A 21,613-nucleotide genomic window follows, 5' to 3' on the forward strand; every position below is an offset into this window, starting at 1 on the left:
AAGAAAACACTAATTTCATACAAGGTATTATTTATTTGAAAAAATACAGTTACAACAGAGTACTCTATCAGTATACAATTAGTTTTAATTTTCAGTTCTTAATGAGATGAGTTCAATCTGAACTCTGAGTCCCTTATTTCTGAAATATTAGGTTCCAAACTTGAAACTTTCACTCTGAAATCCGACCGCACGTCGAGCCGATTCCTATATTTTGTTTTTCATGAACCACATGGAAGATAATGCTTGCTCACACCAATATGTTGTTGCAAATGGAAGGATTTTTTTCATTGCATTATCTCCAAGTTTCTTGTAGTCCTTGCGTGCTGTTGCCCTGAAGTCTGTAATTTTATCACCAATGAAAATGTTTATCATCATACCACAGCTGGACAGATCCACAACTTGATCTTGCTCTTCTTCAGTGAGGCCTTGGATTTTGTCTATTTCTTCACAGCTGGAGGGATTTTGAATCCATCTGTCGTCAGGTTCAGGGAAATACTCTCTAAAAGTGGTGGCTAGGTTGCGTAGATGCTCGGCTACATAGATCTTGATCTGGTCAGGCAAACTCTACTCTGATGACTCCAAGAATTGTTTTAAAGTAGTAAAGTTAGTTAGTGACTCGTTTTCTATCCTTGACGCCCAGCCAGATCTGACACTTTTTGACCATAGCACTAATCTTATCCTCAACTTTGAACATGTCTACATTTTTCCTTGTAAACTCAAGTTTAACACATTCAAGTGTTCAAATGCATCAGCTAAGTACACAACTGAGCAAAGCCAAGAGAAGTTCGTGAGAAAATCCGCGTACTTTGTGTCATGAAGGAAGACACGAAGCTCATCTCTAAATTCAAAAACTCTCGACAAGATCCTACCTCGGGAAAGCCATCTTACTTCCGTATGAATAAGAAGCTGCTCATGTTCACTGCCAATCTCTTTACACAACAAAGGAAACAATCTGGATTGCAGATGTCGAGTTTTAATGTAGTTGATGATTTGTACTACTTCGTTAAGTATCTTTTGCAAAGGTTCAGGCTATCTTTGGGCTACTAAGCCTTCACGATGGATACAACAGTAAGTCCATTTCACCTCAGGGGCTACTGCTTTAATATGAGGTAGAAGTCCTGTTTTTTTGCCAGCCATTGACTTTGCTCTATCCGTCGACAAGCCTACACATTTCTCCAGGTGTCATCATGTTCATTGAGATAATTATTTAATGCAGTAAAAATATTGCCTGCTGTTGTATGCAGTAGTTCGCATGAAAAAAGAAAATCTTCGAACACTTGGCCCTCCCTTAAGAATCATGCGAAAACCAACATTATGGCTTTTTTTAATATGTCTGTGCTTTCATCCAATTGTAGAGTGTACATGTCACTCATGCAAAGTCTAGCCAGCAATGTTTCTTCCACGTTAACTGCCATATCAGTAATTTGTCTTTGAACAGTATTATTTGAGAGTGGGACAGTTCCTGTTATCTTAGCAGCGGCATCACCTAACATTCTCTTGCAATGTACTACTGCTGATGGCAGTATAAGTTCCTCAGCAATTGTGTGGTTTTTCCCACATTTAGCAACAAGCTGAGCCACCTCGTAAGACGCAAGGGTTGCATTTTCATTTATATTTGCACCACAGTGTTTGGTAATTGTTTTGTGAGATATTTTCAACTCTCTTAATTTATTTATGAAAAAATCTAATGACTTACTTTTGTACTCTGCGTGCTTTGTTTCAAGATGGCACCAGAGATTTGCTGGTTTCATACATTCATTCGAAAGGCTTTCATAGCAAATTACACATTGAGGTTTAGTCTGCTGCTCAGGTCAAGTGAAAGTAAAACCGAATTCCCAGTAATCAGAGTTATATTTTCTAATTTTTCCAGTAAGCTTAACACTGTTGTTGGAAGGGTTAGGTTCAAGGGATGTCGACAATTTAGGTTCAATGGACACTGACAACTTCGATTCTAGAGTCACTCACTTACTTGCAGGAACATCAGATGCATTATCTTCCCCTTCATCTGTAGGCTTTCCTCGTTTTAATGAACCACTTTTTAACCAACGGTCTGTTTTTAACTACGCGAACCGTAGCTTCCACGAAAAACAATGCTTTACAAACACTACTGTTTTAATACAGAATATTGAATATGTAAACAACGTGGTCTGTGAAAGCTCTGGCAATAAATTAACAATGACCGATTGTCATCTGAAATGCGAGTTTCTGTGTAAAGTGACTGTCAGTTGTCAGCTGCAAAGAGGATGCGCACACTGTCTAACAGCATACAACAGAACTATTTGCCTCTAGTTAATTATAGTTGTGCACTAAGTGTGCTAGTGTCAGTTGGCTCTAGGAAGATGCTAGGCGCAGAAGTTAGCATTCGCTAAAGCTCTGCTCATGCAGGAAGCGGCCAAAACAGAAAATCTGTTATCATATGAAATATATTTTTTATTTTAATTGCATCTTGAGGACCCCTCTGGCATAGCTCGCGGACCCCAGGGGATCTGCAGACCCCCTGTTAGGAACCACTGGTGTAGAGCATAATACTTTGTTGAATAAGGTACTCTATTATGGTTTTGATGGCAACAGTATAAATATGTTTAAATCTTTCCTAGAGAACTGCCAACAAGTTGTGTGCACTGGTAGAGAGAAGTAAAATTTGGTTTTTATTAGATCTGGAATGCTACAAGTGTCAGTGCTCGGATCTTTATTGTTTCTGTTAATGATTAATGATACCCTCCCAGGGGCCACCACCTTATTGTAGGCACCTATAGCACTGCGTGGGAGGCTTTGTGTGCTGTGATGAGGTTGAGAGCTGTACCAGTGGTAGTGTAGCTACTGGCAGGGTCACCCAAGCCAGAGTGGCCTCGACTGAGGAGCTAGACGAAGTGTGCCCCACACCATAGGGTAAGGGGGACTCTATAGGTTGTCAACCCCTCTAGGGGAGCTAACCCCGAAATGAAAGCCTGGTCCTCCAGGTTGGGAGTTGAGCACAGGCTTTGTGTGCCTTGTAAAAAATCTATTATTGCGAATAATTCAACAAGGAATGCCACACTGCCCCTACGTAGACAAACTGCTAGGAAACGGGAATATGGATTTATGAACGCTTATATTTGGATCATGGAACGTGCGCACGCTGTTGCAAACAGGAGTGATGAATAGTGTTGCAGAAGAGGTGCTAAGGTATGGAATGGGAGATTTTGCACCGCACGAAATCAGGTGGAAGGGATGAGGAGAGATTTATAAGCAGACATTCTTGATGTACTTTTCAGGAAAAGATGAAAGACTAGGGGAGTATGGAGTTGGGTTTATAGTCTCCAAGGATGTGCGTAAATCAGTTATCACCTTTACCCCATATAATGAAAGATATGTACTCTGCGTATGAAAGGCAGATTTCACAGTGTGACCTTTGTTGATGTATATGCACCAACAGAAGAATCAGATGAAGATACTGTAGACATCTTCTATGATAAACTACAGGAGGTGCGCGACAGAATACCCAGATACGATCCCAAAATAGTTTGGCGACTATAATGGAAAACTGGTATGGGAATGGGATGTGTATAGAGGTATACTGAACAAACTTTTCCACAGATGTCTGCACATAAGTATATATATTTACTGTAGTCGGACACATGTACATGACACGAGACACAAATACAGACTGAATGAATTAATATCGCGGCTCGGAAGAGCGATCTAAGGTCAAAGATTAAGTTGTTCATTGTCGATATGACCTATGAACGCCACACTGGGAAAGGAAGAGGCACTCGGAAGTCTGTTTGGTAAGGAAAGTCTGCATGATGAAAGTAATAATAATGGTACGAGGGTTGCCCAGTTTGCTTCTGCAAACAAGTTGAAGGCAGTAAGTACCTATTTTCCAAGGAAAAATATCTACAAAGGGACATGGAAAATACCAGAAACAAAGGAAGCAAACCAAATAGACCATATATTTATATCAAAGATGTGAGCGTCTAATATGCAAAATGAGCGCACTGTCCAAGGAGCTAATTCTGACCGTTACTTACTTAGATTTCCGGAAGGCTTTTGATACCGTTCCTCCCAAGTGACTATTAATCAAATTGCTTGCATATGGAGTATCGTCTCAGTTGTGTGACTGGATTCGTGATTTCCTCTCAGAAAGGTCACAGTTCATAGTGATAGATGGTAAATCATTGAGTAGAACAGAAGTGATATCTGGCGTTTCGCAAGGTAGTGTCTTAGGCCCTCTGCTGTTCCTGACTTACATAAACGTTCTAGGTGGTAATCTGAGCAGCCCCTTAGATTGTTTGCAGATGACGCTGTAATTTACTGTCTAGTAAAACCATCAGAAGATCGATTCCAATTAGAAAATGATTCAAAATTCCTGTACAGTGCGAAAAGTGGCAATTGGCACTAAACAAAGAAAAGTGCGAGGTCATCCACATGGGTACTAAAAGAAATCCAATAAATTTTGGGTGTATGACAAATCACGAAAATCTAAGGGCTAAATACCTAGGAATTACAATTACGAGCAACATAGATTGAAAATACCACATAGATAATATTGTGGGGAAGGCAAAACAAAGACTGCGCTTTGTTGGCATAACATTTAGAAGATGCAACAAACCCACTAAAATGACAGCCTACATTACACTTGTCCGTACTCTGCTGGAATATTGCTGCATGGTATGGGATGTTTACCAGGTAGGATTGATGGAAGGCATCGAAAAAGTGCAAAGAAGGGCAGCTCGTTTCGTGTTATCGCACAATAGGGGTGAGAGTGTCACTGACATGATACGCAAGTTGGGGTGGCAGTCACTGAAACAAAGGCGGTTTTCTTTGCGGCAAGATCTATTTACAAAATTTCAATCACCAACTTTCTCTTCCGAACACAATACCCACCTGAGTAGGGAGAAATGATCATCATAATAAAATAAGAGAAATTAGAGCTCAAACGGAAAGATTTAGGTGTTCATTTTTCCCACACGCCATTCGAGAGTGGAATGGCACAGAAATAGTATGAAAATGGTTCGATGAACCCTCTGCCAGGCACTTAAGCATAAATGGCAGAGTTACCAAGTAGATTTAGAGCCAAAGTGAGACAGAAACTTGGCATGGCTGCCATAGGAAGTAGTACCAGAGTAAAGAAATGGAATATAGAACAACTGAAAGATAGGTCTACTGTTGAGGAGTACCCAGACAGATTGAGACAGAAGTTACAAACAAAAGATGGTGGAGATGATATAGACAAAGAATAGAGCTCTATTAAAGATGTCATTAGGACAACAGCGGATGAAATACTGGGAGAAGCGAGGAGACTTAGGTATGAAGACTCGTATGATGAATGTAGACAGGCAGTGGAACAGAAAAAGGAAGTAAGGCTGAAATGCTTTCAGCAGAATACTAGATCAAATCAGGCATTATATAATGAAAAGAGAATAGAGGCAACAAGGGTATGCAGGAGGAGAAAAAGGGAAGCCATGAAGAAATAAGAGATTGAAGAGCAGTACAAAAGGAATGAAAGCAGAAAATACTACAAAAAAGAAACTCGAGAACATAGACCAAAAATAACAGCTTGTAAGGACAAAGAGGGAAATTTGCTGACAGATAAACATGATGTTTTGGATAGATGGAGAGAATAATACAAGGGTAATTTTGGAGGGCAATCCTACCAGGAATGGACAGCCACTCTATTATACCGTAGATCCAGAAATAGAGGAACCAACATTAGAGGAAGTACGGAAGGTAGTGCATTCTTTAAAAAATTATAAAGCACCAGGAACCAATGAAATAATTTTAGAACTGCTAAAAATGGGGGAACTGATCTTCATAAGTGAATCCACAAACTTATTAAGTTGAAATGGAATCAGAAAAGAATGCCAGAAGAATGGACCTTAGCTGTAATCCAACCAATACACAAGAAGGGAGACAAGACCTGCTGTTCAAATTACGGTGGAATTACCTTGCTGAATGTAACCTATCAGATCTTCTCTAGTATTATCTACAACAGGTTAGCACCATATTCAAAAGATATTTTGGGGGAGTAACAGTATGGATTTCAGCCTAATAGATCAACAACAGACCAGATATTTGTGTTTAGATAAATACATGAAAATACATATGAGTATAACATTGAGCTTCATAACCTCTGTGTAGACTTCAAGCATGCCTTTGATAGTCTAGATGGAGCACAAATGTTAAATGAGTTGCTGCTACTTGGTATACCATCGAAGTATGTCTCACTTATTCAAGCAATATTGGCTGGTTCCAAGGCTGCAGTGCGAGTGGATGGAGATCTGACCAATTGGTTTAGCATTAGTAAAGGTGTCAGACAAGGGGACGCACTCTCTACAATGCTTTGCAATCTGACTCTTGAAGCAGCCACGCGGAAGCTTCAGATATCTGGTTACATAGGCACAATGTCGACTCAGATATGTGCTTATGCCAATGATCTAACAATTATTAGTATAAGAAAGGTATCACTAGAGAGGACAATATGTGAGATGAAAGAAGCGACAGGACCAAGAGGTCTTTCTGTAAATGAAACAAAGACTAAGTACATGAATTTCACCAGGAAGGAAAATAATAACTTGGATAGATTATTAGCAGACGGTTTCAATTTTGAACATATGCAGAACTTTGACTATTTGGGCTCTAATATTAACAGCATAAATTCCATGTTAACTGAAATAACACTGCACATCCTAAGTTGTAATGGATGTTCCCATGTTTAAGAAGTTGCTGTTCTCTAGATTATTAAACAGGCAGCTGAAACTGCAACTATATAAGATCATGATCAGGCCAGCTGTAACCTATGGATGCGAAACATGGACGCTAACCAATGTTGATGAACAACAGCTCAGAATATTTTATCTACCTTTATTCACAAACTCTCACACAATACTGTATGCTGATGACACAACTTTTCGAAATAAAAGCACAGATCTAGCCATACTGAAAACATTGACTAAAAATACCCTTACTTAATCTTCATTACGGTTCAGAGCAAATGGTTTTTTGCTAAAAGTAAAACCCAGGAACTTCTCATTAGCTCGGAGATCCGTAAGCACCATGAACTAGAAACTGTTGAAATTTTAGGTGTTACAACTGATAACAAATTGAAATATATCAGGTAGACTTTCAAGAGTTATTTATTTAATTAGGAATTTAAAAAGATATGTTCCATATAACTATGTAAGATCAGCATATTTTGCTTTCTTCCAAGCATTTTATCATGTGGAGTTTTATTGTGGGGCAGGAATTGTCACATAAATGATATTTTGCTTTTGCAGAAGAAAGTATTGAGAATAATTACTGATTCCAGTAAATCAGAACACTGTAAACCTACGTTTGTTAAATTGCAATGTGTAACAGTAGTAAAACTATTCATTTATAATGTTCTGTTGTACATTAGAAACGATGTTTCAAAATTTGTGTTGAGAAGTGATAGTCATACCCATAATACTAGAAACAGAACACGTGTAGACATGCCATGTCATAGACTATGTAAATCAGAGAACTCCTACCTAGTCCTTGGACTAAGTACATTTAACAGACTAAGCAAAGATTTTAAAGATTTAACTGTAAATGTTTTTAAAGTGAAATTGTATAAGCTACTAGTAATTGATCCTTTTTACACTGTTGTTGAATTTTTTAAGAGGAAAGTACTGCTTCGTAACATGTGGTGTCTACTTTTGTCCGTTTCACACAAACTAAAATACACAGGGAAATGTATTTTCTTCACTTTGTCTATTGCTTTAACAAGCTGAATGACAATAAAATATTATTATTATTACTCCATTTTTCTGAGCTAAATGTAACATATTTATTTATTTTTACTGTCTTATATCCATAAATGTAAATGCATTGTGTTTTGATTTGTCAATTATTTCTATCAACAACTTGCAATGGTCTGAAATTAATATTTAATACATGAACTTCTTGTATAGACTGATGACATGATTTACCAGTGTTGCTAATGGTGGAACAGCAGCATGCCCCCCCCCCCCCCCCCCCCCCACTGTCAATGTAGGTTGTGAAGATCTGATTAGATCATATAAGTCTCTTGATTGAGAACTGCCTTCTAGTGTTTTTATACTATCATCTACTACTATTATTTAAGGGAATTCTCTGGTATCCTTTCTAGTAGTACATACAGTTATTTGAGAAAATGTCTTACCTGACAACTTGGAGATCAGTACTGCCCTAGTATTAAACTCTTCTTCCTTTCTCTGTATAGCCACTGCTTCAAGACAATTTCTGTATGTTTCTGTCTGTCCACAAAGTGGTATCCTGTACCTTTCTGTTTAAATATATAGCAACTCTGCCTCCCTTATGTCCCTGTCCACTGAAACATGGCAAGTCTCTTGTATCCAAAAATGTGGAATAATTACATTGTTTTGTGTATTATAAAAGCTATGTCTTGGTTTGTCTCAATCTTTGACATCAATGCCATCTGGTGCAAGTTAAAAACAATACAATCAAGTCCGCTGTCTTCAGTCTGACATGAAGCTCCCAGATAATATCTTCTGTTCCAAATGTTGCCTACCAGCAATTGCGTACGAGACGGTGTGTTTTTCTTGTATTGCTAACTCATATGAACCTGCCTAAGCATATTGTAGGTACTTGTACCCAGTATGTATTTTCATTCCTGATGTTACTTTTGCCTCATAATTATTATGTATTAGCTTTTATAATTTGTCTTTCTTGTAAATTTGCCACAATTATCTGATGACGACACAAAACCCATAAAGTTTTTAGCAATTAAAGCATTTCCATGGAATTACTACATGGAAAGTCTGAATAGTCACATACCTTACAAATAGAAGAACGTTGTACATCTTGATTACATTTTCTTCCAGTCCATTTTCACACAATCTCTGGTGTCTCAGAATCAATTATTACCTCTATTGCTCTCAATATCCTAGCAGCATAGTGTCCATTTTGAAGTAAAATTCTTACTTTTGAAACATATCATGTTGAGAAATATGTGTAGCTAAAAAAAGGAAGAAACTGACCAGCATAGCAAATGCAAATTCCACTTGCACTCTCAAAAATGTTCTAAAACTGCAAAAACAGGAATGAGGTGTTCTCATCAGTGAAGTGTGAACAAAAAACAGGTGAAACATCTTTACTGTAAGTACAGGTACTGCAGCTCAGACACATTTATTGTCTGTTTAAAAAAAGCCACTGACAACTTGTAAAGAATATCCAGTGAAAGAAAGCGCACAATTAATATCCATGAAAATAGGATTACCTTTATGCAGTAATGATGAAATTCTTCTCTACATTACTGTAAAGTCTCTTAAAGGCCAACTTGTAACAACTGCTGTACTGAAAGAACCAGTTACAGCATCTTCTGTACCAATAAAAATTGGGCGAATGACTGCAAAATAGTTTAAAGCTTTCCTCTTTGCTATCTACATAAAAACTCCTATTCTGAAAGATGAATCTCAAAAGGTACTGAAGACAAGTAAATGTATATAAATCTAAAAATATAATTGCTAAATGTAAAGCACATGAGACTACAAACTCTAAAAATTTACCACGAATTTCCTTGGTCAATTACTGTAGGAATGCACATACAAAATTTTTCAGGAAGTTTCTACATTCAGAGCCTTTAAATAAATATAAGGGAGCATCAGATACTTAGCTTAAGTGCACTGAATTTTATTCTGTCGAACTCTTGGTAATGAACCAAATTGAAATGTGATTCAGAAGTGAAAAATATCTTTTTAATTTTTATGCAAGCAATTTTATTTTGCAATGTATTGTTACAACAGACTTCAGTACATCATGTGATAAGGGGCTTCAAATTCATGTCACACTGGCTCTGCAGACGTCAATTTTCTCCACTAGTTACACAGCAATTCATTTTAATGTAATCAAGGTTTTAATTGCACATGCAAATAAAAGGATAAAAGTATCAATTGAAAGACAACACTGCAAAAGTTTTTATTTTCTTTATTAATATCACTTGGGTTTCCACATCACCAACAGGGGTACCAAGTACAATGCGTTACTCTTTGTTTTACATGGCGAGTTTCCCCAGTAGGCCTACAAACCATGGAATGTACAGAGGCACACACACAACTAATACTTAGTACCGACAGTAATTATGGTCAGAATGTACGTGAACATTTAATATTTCACTTTCAGGCTGCCTCAGTGCCGAAACAATATTTGCTTTTTCAGCAAGAGTTGGTTTCTTCAAACTGCCCTTTGGCTGTTTGTTACATTTACCAGGTCTTCATTGCACTTTTACCTTCTCGTTGCTGGGGCGTCGTGGAGCTTCCCAGCAGTCTGATTGAAAAAGTGACAGCGAATGAGCTGCATCCTTCTGCAGTGACTTCAGGATTTCTGTGGACACTTCACCTGAACCGACATCGACATGGTTAATCAAAATTTGGTATGTGGACACTAGTTCTCGGGCCAGAGATGTGTTCTCATGATCATCAGTATTTGTTTGCAGTGAACACAAAATGGCAGAAGCCTCTTCTGTCACCGTTGCTTCACTTGGTGTAAATGTGGCACTTTGTAATGCATACGTCATTGACACTGCATGAATGTGCTTGCATATGTTCAAATGAATTAAACTGTCCGCACAAGAACAACTGAAAGCATGTATACATATATTACATTTGGAGCACTTCAACTTGCACTCCAATTTACATTCAATGTTATTTAAAATCACAGTATGTGTTACACCACAATGTGTTTGGGATTTCACATGAAACTTTGTACCATCAGTATTGACTGTAATGTCATTCTCCTTAATACTACATGAAGCTTTATGAAGAGCCTCAATAAGATTTATTCTATATGAATGGCCACCCTTATACAATTTAACCATTCAAGCACACAGTTTGTTACGCACCAATTTCATCAACACAACAAGTAGTCTGTCAAGTCTATTGTTTGTTTTTCCCTCTAGATAACAATATTTTAAAACTCTATGCATTGCTTCAAGGTGCATATTTGTATTTATACCCGGATTGCAACGGTGACAGTATGCCCACTGCTGAGGCCGGAATAAGTAATTTGATGAGAAATGTACACCAAAGTCTCTTGTACCTTCATCTGCTTGAAGTTGCCCGACGAACGATTCCAGCAGCTCATTAAAATTGTCTATATCCGCTTCTTCAAGCAATGTACGAAGAGCTTTGTGCACAAGTGCTTTCTTTTCTTCATTGCCATGGACTTACTTCAAATTATTCCGCCAGCTGCGGTCTATGTGCCAAGCACACAGTAGATTATTTTCTGCAGGTTCCATGACTCGTGACCATGCACTACGGAAAGTATTAGTGTCGTCGGACATGAATACAGACGTTTTTATGATGCCAGCTCTCTCTTTCACAGCACTAAAGAAATGAGTCATTATGTAAGTAGTCTCCCGATTTGAAACACAGAATGCTACAGGCATACATGAACCAAAATCGTCTACCACTAACAATGTGGTCACCAACAGTTTCTAAGCATTTGTACAATGTGTGGAGTCTACACATACAATATTTTGTCCTAACTGCTTCTGGTAGTCAGTCATTAACACTATCACCGAGTCAGTCCTGTCAAAATCTTCCCTGGCCTCGCCTTCTTTCTTATAGAGGAGAACACAGTCTTTCATTTTCTCCAGCCACATACTAACACTGACTTCATCAATGTTATGCTGCTGATCATCACCAATGGCGAAGTCTCTCTTAATGTTATGAAGGTCATACCGAGTCAGGAGATGCAGCCTCTCCACTCCGCTGGAATGAACTGAGTCCCGCACATCATCCAGAATTCTCTGGAAAGTGACCCCCTCAGCAATTTTACCTGCAACATTTTGAAATTACTCCAACTACAAAGAGGCCAATTCCGAGAATGTACATGAAAACAGTATTCAGAAAGGACACTGTAGTTAACCACCCCCAATAAAATAAATTCATGCAGTATAACAGTTGCTAAGTACTTATAAACTAGATAGCTTAACAAATGGCTTAACAGTATATTCAGTGTACCCTTCCAACAGTATTGAAGATACTATTAACACACTGGGGATGGGAGAATAAACAGACCTGATTAAAGCACCTGTCGCAATGTGATATTTCTCAGTTTCAGCTACCAAGGCTATTTTCAAATGGTTACGAGGTCTACAAGTACATGTCAGAGAATTGTAACTGATGCTTTTGTCTAGTCTCAAATCCATTATTGTAGTTGCAAGTGCCCTGATCCACCATGTTTAACATGCTGGACAAGAAACAATAAATGTACTGCCTTTAGTCTATTAGATGCATTAATGATCTATTCTTAAATCGATTACTATGGCACAAGCAATAACACAGCGCAACACATAAGTATTTCAGAACTTATTTCCACACTTGTATTACTGTAATGCATTACACCTGCTCTCACACACACCTAAGTACATGGCATTACGGTCACCAAAAATTGTGGTCAATATGGATCACAACAATTGGTCTTTTACAACTGCTTTCATGCTAACATCACAAATTACTCAGCAGTAAAAAACAATGCTCCTTCACTGCAAAAATAATAAAAGTCAACTACATATAACTAAAAGCAAGCCTGAAAATGGATTCTGAAACTTTCACACCATATTTACTTGGGGATCACTGAAAGGCCAGCAAAATTCTACAATTAAGTTAATACTCACCAGCGATGGCTTCTCTATCAGAACCACTGAGATGCAGAAAAGCAATGTTCTGGTCGTGGCCGAAATGTGTTCTGTAGTAAATGACACTACAGATTCCACTTTCTTCTTCGTGAAGCTCTATGGCAGCAACGCAATGGTTTCCTATCTTGCAAGTGCCCTGTGACTTACACAACCTTTCGCCACCTGATTTCGAAGAAAATGTGCCACTTCTGTGGCATACAAAGGTGGCTTTTGCAGTGCCATCCTTTAAACGATTAGTGCCATAACTAGAGACAAAACTACTTTTTGTTTTTCTCTCCTCCTCAGACTTCCACTTCATAAAGTCTAAAACAAAAGCATCGATGAAAGACAATTGCATTCAGATTCAACAAGTGCAAAGTACACAGCAGGAGTAAAAAAAACCTGCACTGTTAGATACCCTCACGAGTTACCGGTGTGATTTTAATCATTTAAATTTACAACAATTTAACTTACACTTAATGTAGCAGACAGTAAGTTTACAGTTAATGTGAAATGCGTCTTTTCAGGCTTTCAAATAGACACATGTTCTATTGACCAACAAAAACAAGATCTAATGGCCACAGGTCAGACAAGTATGTAATAATAATCGACGATATTAATTTAAGTAGGCAGTGTACACTTTACTTACCGTCCTTCGTTTGAAATTCACTAATTTCTTTTACCATCTCAACCATGTGCTCCTGCTCCACGTGTAGGCGCAACTTAGCCAAAAAAATTGCATTTAAAGCTGCAGTCACCTTTTGAGCACTTTATCATACCTTCTTCACCTGGCTGAATTTTATGCACATTTCTCAAATGAACATTCCAATGCTTCCTTGCTGAATATTCTCTATCACATACATAACAAGCAACAGAACCAGCCATTCCAACGAAATAACTCACTCTCACACGTAGCAAGGATATTCGCTCACATCAACTGTGTAGCAAAGATGTTGCATTCGCTCAGATGTGACCTATGCTTCTGATTGGCTACTGTATATGACGTCATGAGTTTAACTGCCAGCCAATCAGCATCGCGACCAGCGGGTCGTGAGACGCAAGTCTTCGTTTGTTCGTTCCGAGCTTCCTTTGTTCACACGCATCCTCCACTTGACTCCCATCTGGCGGCCGTAATCATTCAGCACGACTCGGCATCATTCGGAGGTTGCCTTCGAAGCATAGCGTACTAAGAATCGATGAATCGTTAGAACTTAGAATCGTCACGACTCGGAAACACGCAATCGTTCTTACGATTCTTTTGAACGACGATTCGTCCGTATCACGATTCGATTCTCACGATTCTTTTGAACGACGATTCGTCCGTATCAAGATTCGATTCTTACGATTCTTTATTTAGAGTCGTTCAAATGAACGACTCATTCACGAATCGCCACAACTCTAGCACACAGCACAGTTAGTGATTTTCATATAGAGCGCTACGTGGCGTTACCAATAAAACAACCTAAACAGACTACTTACAAGGTGTAAGATGGGGGTACAGTCTTTCGTCTCTACTATTCAGTCTATACACTGAAAATCAACGACGGAAATAAAAGAAAGGTTCAAGACTTTGATTAAAATTCAAGGTGAAAGGATACCAATGATAAGATCTGATGATATAGCTATCCTCAGTGAAAGTGAAAAAGAATTACAGGATCTGCTGAATGGGGAGAACAGTCTAATGAGTACGGAATATGAATTAAGAATAAATCGAAGAAAGACGAATGGGAAGTGACAGAAATGACTACAGTGATAAAATTAACGTAAGGATTGGCGATCATGAAGTGGATGAAGTTAAGGAATTCTGCTACCACCCCTGTACAGCAAAATAACTCAGGACGGACGGAGCAAGAAGAATATATGTACAAAGCAGATTAGGAGTGGAAACAAGGGCATTCCTGACTCAGAGAAATGTACTAGTGTCAAACACAGGCATTAATTTGAGGAAAAAATTTCTGAGAATGTACGACTGGAGCACAGCATTGTATGGTGTCGAAACGTGGATTGTGAGAAGATCGGAAAAGAAGAGAATCGAAGTATTTGGGATATGGTGCTGCAGAAGGATGTTGAAAATTTGGTGGACTGCTAAGGAAAGGAATGAAGAGTTTCTCCGCAGGATCACCGAGGAAAGGAATATATGGAAAAAACGGGTAAGAAGAAGGGACAGAATGGTGAGACATCTGTTAAGACATCTACTAGAGGGAGCTGTAGAGCGTAAAAACTGCACATGAAGACAGAGGTTGAGATACATCCGGCAAATAATTGAGGACGTAAGTTGCAGGTTCTACTCTGAGATGAAGACTTTGGCACGGGAGATGAATTCGTGGCGGGCCACAACAAATCAGTCAGAGTATTGTTGACTCGAAAAAGAAATCGTGGATTTATCTTCTAGGGATTTCTTCCCTCGCGTAGTCTTAGCGCATTCACTTTCTGATGACACGATCTTTTACTGATAGAACTGTAACAAGAGATTTAGATAAGAAGCCACCGCTCCCTCCGCACCAAAAATAAGGAACCTTATTAATAAGATGTATTTATTTTGTTAAAACTGCTAAATCCAAGAAGAGAATACATCTCTGACAAATATCCTCTGTCATGGAATACAGGTCGTTATTAGTGTTTTCCCCTACGTGCTTTCCACCACTCGCCAGTCAGTCACTGAAGTCGCATAGTCACATTGGATTGCGCATTATATGGAAACCTTCGGGCCTAATTCCAGTAAATTCTCTTAGTGACTTCGACCAACATTGCATGCTGGGGATCTTGCAAACAGAGAGGCATTGGCCGCTCATGATGTAGCCTTATAAAGTCTGTGCTGTATGGCAAAAAATGTATTCTGTAATGTAAGAAAGACAAAAATTCCGAATCAGATGGTAATCAAGCGCTAGATACCATCAATGGGTATAGGTAAAGTAAACAGAAACGACAACGGGCCTCTACCACTAACATGGGGCTGCAGGGGAACAGTGGTATACATGTCCGAGTACTAGCGTACTTCGTTGTGGGTTGTTCGCGCCGCCTTGTATCACGAAATTCTTATAATCAACGGACCAAGTCGACAGTGACACAGCAAACCGAACACGTTTTGTCATTCGCCCTGGTTTCTTTCCCATACGCAGAACGTGCCCAGCTACGCCTAGTCGACAATATTCGTAAATCTCCAGTTCATTCGTCTCAGATACTTTTCACAGGCTGTACTGTTTCAGTCGCTGCTGTTCATGCCCTACAGCAAATTGCTGGCTTTCCTCACGCTGCGGGAAGCAGCCGGGTTACAGCGACTGGTGCCCCGCGCCACTATGTCGACGTCCCTTGGTGGCCGCATTTTGTCATTGTGTAGTGAAATCATCGTGTAGCAGAAAAGTAACAAACGGTGTTATTTTTTAGATAAAAAGCAAGAAATAAAGCATCGTGTGATCTCTGTGGACAATGGTAATCAAAGGCGAGTCTTCAAAAAAAAAAAAAGTTATATTTAACAACATCGAGTAAGTAGTAAGGAATAAATTGTAGCAAGTATCTGTCGCGACAATGCGAAATACGTAAGGCATAAAGCTCAGCCGTTGCTTTTACAGTCCTAGTTGTGAGATACTGGCGTGCGTAGCCATTAAAAGAGTTATTTCGATGACTCAATTCATATCTGAACAGGGATGAGAGAATCAGATTCCAAACTGAAATCGCGCGTCCGCATCGTGAACATAAACGCGACTTCGAATGTCAGTATCAAAAGCCTTAGTGATACCTCGTTTCACTGATTGTTGTGCTTTACAGACGTGCTGTGGACGTTTGTATGATGCTGGATGATAAGCTATTAAGACATTCATGATCATTTTTATCACTATTCTTGCAATGTGACCTTTATCATCCAATTAATTACAAAGCAGTCATTTAATTCATTGTGAGCGATAGATGGATGGGTACTACTAAGTAATACTAGGGAGCACGGAAGAATCGTCAAATATTAGTGGTGGTAGTAGTAGTATTAACAGTAGTAGTTTGTGGTAACTACTTTAGTTGTATCTACAGGTGCCGTGTGGTATCACGGTGTCAGAGCAGAAAACGTAATTCATTTACAGAGTGAACAACTCACCTTTAAAAATTTTGTAGCCTGTTGAGGAATAGCTTAGTTCCAATTTTTCTAACACACACCAGTGATCTCGGACCACTCGTTATAGAGCAACTGTATTTTCCGTGATTCTTTTTCGTCACCTATCTCTGTATCACATTGAACAAAAATACAAGGTGACTTCGAAAAGTTAGTTAAACGTTATTATTGAAACCAGATAACTTTTAATGAATTTCTTTCTTTCATTCTTTGGGCCTTGTCCCGCGACACGCAGGGTCGTCCATGTTATTACAGATTCGGCATAGTTAATTGCCAGATGCCCTTCCTACCGCCACCCCGAACCCCCCGGATCATAAATAGTGTACCCCAGCTCTGTGCATCTAGTGTAAGCCATGAAAAAGTGCGAATGCCTGCAAATGTCTGTGAGTCGTGCAACTGAGGAGGAACGCGGGGACCAGCCCGGTATTCACCTAGCAGGATGTGGGAAACCGCCTAAAAACCACATCCCAGTTGGCCGGCATACCGGCCCTCGTCTGTAGTCCGCCAGGCGAATTCGAACCGGGGCCGGCGCGCCTACCCGAGTCCAGGAAGCAGCGCATTAGCACTCTCAGCTACGCTGGCAGGTAGAGAACTTTTAATGAATGTTGCACTACACTTCAGAGTGACACTCATGTATGACACTATTTTTCAACATAAACATAGTCTCCATAAAAAAAGGTGGGAACCTTCTACCTATCCTTACATTACTCGACGACAGAAATTCGATCCTTGGTCACCGTAAAAGGGATTACCTTCTTTTGGCCTGTGGTACGGCTCTGTACGCCGACAGTGAGTCGCTACGTGAGTAGAAGGTGTCTTAATTTTGTTCTTACTGTTGATTAAGTGAGCCATTTTGTACCATATTTTCTCAATAGTCAATCGTGCGGGCTTTTGTCACGAAATACAGGGAGAAAGTCTATTTAAGATTGCACACAGGGCAAGGTTTCACTTGCCATTTCTCGTTTCGTGGGCGGATAAAATTGTTCGCTACACGGGAAAGGGCTGTCCACAATTCTGACTTCTTACAACAAAACATTTAACCCCTACAGAGACTAAATGATTTGCCAAAAGGCAAAGAAATACAAAAAAATGCTAACACACGGCACGATCATGCAGCAATGAAACTACGTACTTTCACTCAGCATGAATTTTCTTTGTTAGATTAGTGATATCATACCAATACTCTGAGAAGAACAGAGGAGGTGAAATAATTAATTATCTGTATTCATAAATCTGACTGTTAAAAAAAGGTAAATATCAGATAGAGCGTATGCAAGATATAGATATTTTTGTACTGCCATTGTTCGAAATGTATACACAAAAGGGGGAGGGTAGTTTTAGTTAATTTTAAATAAGAGTTCAGCAGGAGAAACCTTGGGATAATGATTTACTTTGATCTATGGACCACCACTTAATCTTTCCAGGAAGGAGGAGGAAATTAGCAAGAGATGGTGACCCGTCATCCCAAACTATGATAAATTCTAGAAAGCCACAATTATTCATTTGATAGACTGACTGTGTTCATTTGACTCACAGGTCTGATTCCTCACCAGCTAAGGGAAAACTGGAGTGGCTGCTGACCAAACGCCATTAGACATCTTGGATCTTGGTAAGAAACATCGCAAGACTCGCTCAACACTGAATTTGGAACAAACTAATGCACTGACCACTTTAAACGTGACCTAAATTGCAAATCATAGCCCAACTGAATATGTAACTCCATGCTGTATCAGAATGTGTGTACTCGTCAGCTGTTCAGGTCCGAGTGTCTAAGGAAAATTCACCAACCTCCCCCAGATACTGTGTCCAGAGTCAGTTCCATATCAAGGGGAGGCAGGTGACCAATCCTTGGGGCCCACTAAGACATGTGGGCCGTTAAGCCAACCAGAGGAGTTGGAAGAATGTGAGTGACCATTGTCCCCATGTTCTTCCTGATCAGGGAAATGTTCCAGGAAGTTCTACAACGAATCCTACAGTGTAAATCAAAGGACTAGATTCAAAAACGGTTCTGATGAAATAACGAAGGGAACTGCTTCTAAATTAAAGCTATGCCACTTTGTTCTCATATTATGCAGATGACTAGACTAGAACTTGGTATATGAAAAGGAATCACGCTGCTGATCCCTGTAACTAAATGGAAAGTAAGATAAAATCAAATGTCCAAAAGAAAATCCTTCTCCAAGTCAGGAAAAAATAAAATTATGAAATGGTACCGCAATATCCAACTAAAAATTTCCCCGAAGACTCTGATTTGATAAAGCAAGAGGATCGAGGAAATTTCTTAGGTCTGGCATCTCTGAGTACAAAAGTACATACAGGAGGGGGGGGTACTCTAACTTCAAGCTAACAATTTCTTCTTTCTCTTATGATGTGTTTTCAACTAGGTTACTACAGTCCATTAACAATTACATATGAAGTGATCCACAATGTTAATCGCATCACCTCAGAATATATAAAAAACAAAAACACATTGATTGCCCTGCTTGAACTTAATTCAGATTGTTGTGGTACAGAAAGACTTAATAAAACGATATGTCCAGTAGTTAAGGTTAAAGAACTTGGAAAATGAAATCATTTGATATGAAAATGTTAACTGAATGAAAGACGTCAAAATACACGCAAGGTAAAAGTACATTTCACAACTACTAACGGTAAAGAAAAATGGAAAGCATTATTACTTAAATCAAGTGATATGACCTTAAAGTGTACAAATAGAGTTCTGCTCCATGACTCGAAAAGCAAATATACGTATTACAAAATCTTAAACTACGTATAACTGCCGCAGGCAAAACAAATCCGTAAATGTTACAAAAAACTAAGTAGTGATAGAAATGATATTCGACCAAATGAGAATCACATAAAAATTATACGGTAAAATGGAATAAATCACTACCTGATAATATGAATTGGTCCAAATGTTTGTAAAGGACAGGATTTCACACACTTGCATCCAAAGAAAGAGCAGAAAAACTCAGTCAGAGGTTGAAATGGATGAGCTTATGGAAATTGAACAACCTAATTCTTTAGATCCAGTTCCATCAAAAGATCAAACGACGGTTGCACACTTGACAGAGCGTCTCAGTTAAAGTTTAGAAAAAATAAACTCCAGCGAAATGCGCAATTCTTGTTATAAATCGTGGATAAATAATTTATTATCGTGCTACGAGGAAGTTTTGCGTGAGAATAAAAAATGATTCGACTCGTCAGACGACACTGTAAGATTTTATGCAGCCTTCCGTGTTACAGTATCTTTTGTTTACGTTGCTGAAATGTACTGGAATATAATTTATTGTGCTGTTAAATTTTGTATTACACATTTTCATTCTAAATTGCATTGTTTCATTTAGTCTCTGGTTCCAAATGAACATAATTTGTGTGTATCTATATGCAAAATAGTGCCCCGACTTGAGTGAATTCGGCTTCTACGGCTGTCGCCCGACCTATCACTTAAGTCTGCGGTATTACTGTACCACATTTAATGTTTATGCCCCATACAAATGTCGCATTGGTTCTATCCCTGCATAAAGTTCGACAGTGCTCGTTTGACCTTGGATCTTGTGTACTCCTTTTCAGATTTTAAATTGTAGAAAACAACACTAATTCTCATAATCACTGCCTTGATACCTGCTACCCTCATGTACAGTTCATTCACATGTGCCGCACTGATGCCTAAGTTGTTGTGGTAGGCTGGTTGGTGTTCATTGCAGTTACCTGAAAACTCGTCGTGGCCCGCCCGCATCTCTCTGCAGACTTCGCAGGATGTCCGTCTGATACCTCACTCCAGGAAGCCAATGCTATGCTTCCACCTCACCACGTAGTGTTGTAACACGGAGCGTGTCTACAATGCACCATAACACCAAGACAACCAAATGTGACCAGGCGGTCATATACGACAGCTTCTCATACAAATTAAGGATTTGCATACAGAATGAGATTTTCACTCTGCAGCGGAGTGTGCGCTGACATGAAACTTCCTGGCAGATTAAAACTGTGTGCCCGACCAAGACTCGAACTCGGGACCCGAGTTCGAGTCTCGGTCGGGCACACAGTTTTAATCTGCCAGGAAGTTTAAAGGATTTGCACAGTCTCTACGTATCCATTTTACATACAAGGAAAAGGAAACTCTTCGGCAGTTTACACAAATAATATAAACACTCTTGAAAAAAATTATGTTTCTTATGAGAGAGAGCATTACCTGGCAGCATAAAGCGCAAATAATTAACTATCCACGTTGACGCTCTTGAACTGCAAGCTGAAAAGTAATAAATCTACGGAATGTACACCTAACTTGGATCTTTTACGTTCTCATCTCATACAGCACCTGTTATCTTAGGAGATAAAGGATATCGGAACTCGTTTTGTACTGGGAAACAGGGACACACAAATTACATCATCTAAATGTTAATCGGATCATAGTTTATGTATTAAAGAAAACAAGTAATGGAGAAGTTGCCTCGCACCATATAGTAGATATGCTGAGTTGCAGAGACACCCAGTCGCAGACAGGCACAACAAAAAGACTGTCACAAATAAGCTTTCGGCCAACAAATCCTTTGTCAAAAATAGATTACAGACACCCACACACCCACCCAGCCACCCACCCACCCACCCCCACACACACACACACACACACACGCAAACGCAACTCACACAAACTTGACTGCAGTCTTTGGCTGCTGAAGCCACACTCATGGAGGGGAGATGCTGAGTCGCAGACAAGCACAACAAAAAGACTGTCACAAATAAGCTTTCGGCCAACAAGGCCTTTGTCAAAAATATACGACAGACACACACATACACACACACTCACGCAAACTACCTCACACATACATGAGTGCAGTCTGGCAGCTGAAGCCATACACAAAACAAGTAAATTATGATTAAAGCTTTGAAGC

General features: G+C 39.2%; 1 protein-coding gene across 1 annotated transcript; it reads right to left on the bottom strand.

Annotated features, from left to right (window-relative positions):
* Positions 1-11,434: 11,434 nt before the first annotated feature.
* Positions 11,435-13,305, bottom strand: LOC126481860 (uncharacterized). The gene is made up of 3 exons (XM_050105819.1): positions 13,269-13,305; positions 12,620-12,802; positions 11,435-11,778 (listed from the first exon to the last, which is right to left on the bottom strand). Exons 1-3 carry the CDS (start codon positions 13,303-13,305, stop codon positions 11,435-11,437), a joined length of 564 nt encoding a protein of 187 aa, XP_049961776.1.
* Between the last annotated feature and the right edge of the window lie 8,308 nt (positions 13,306-21,613).

Source organism: Schistocerca serialis, chromosome 5 (genome assembly GCF_023864345.2).
Source record: "Schistocerca serialis cubense isolate TAMUIC-IGC-003099 chromosome 5, iqSchSeri2.2, whole genome shotgun sequence".
Classification (NCBI taxonomy): Eukaryota; Metazoa; Arthropoda; class Insecta; order Orthoptera; family Acrididae; genus Schistocerca; species Schistocerca serialis.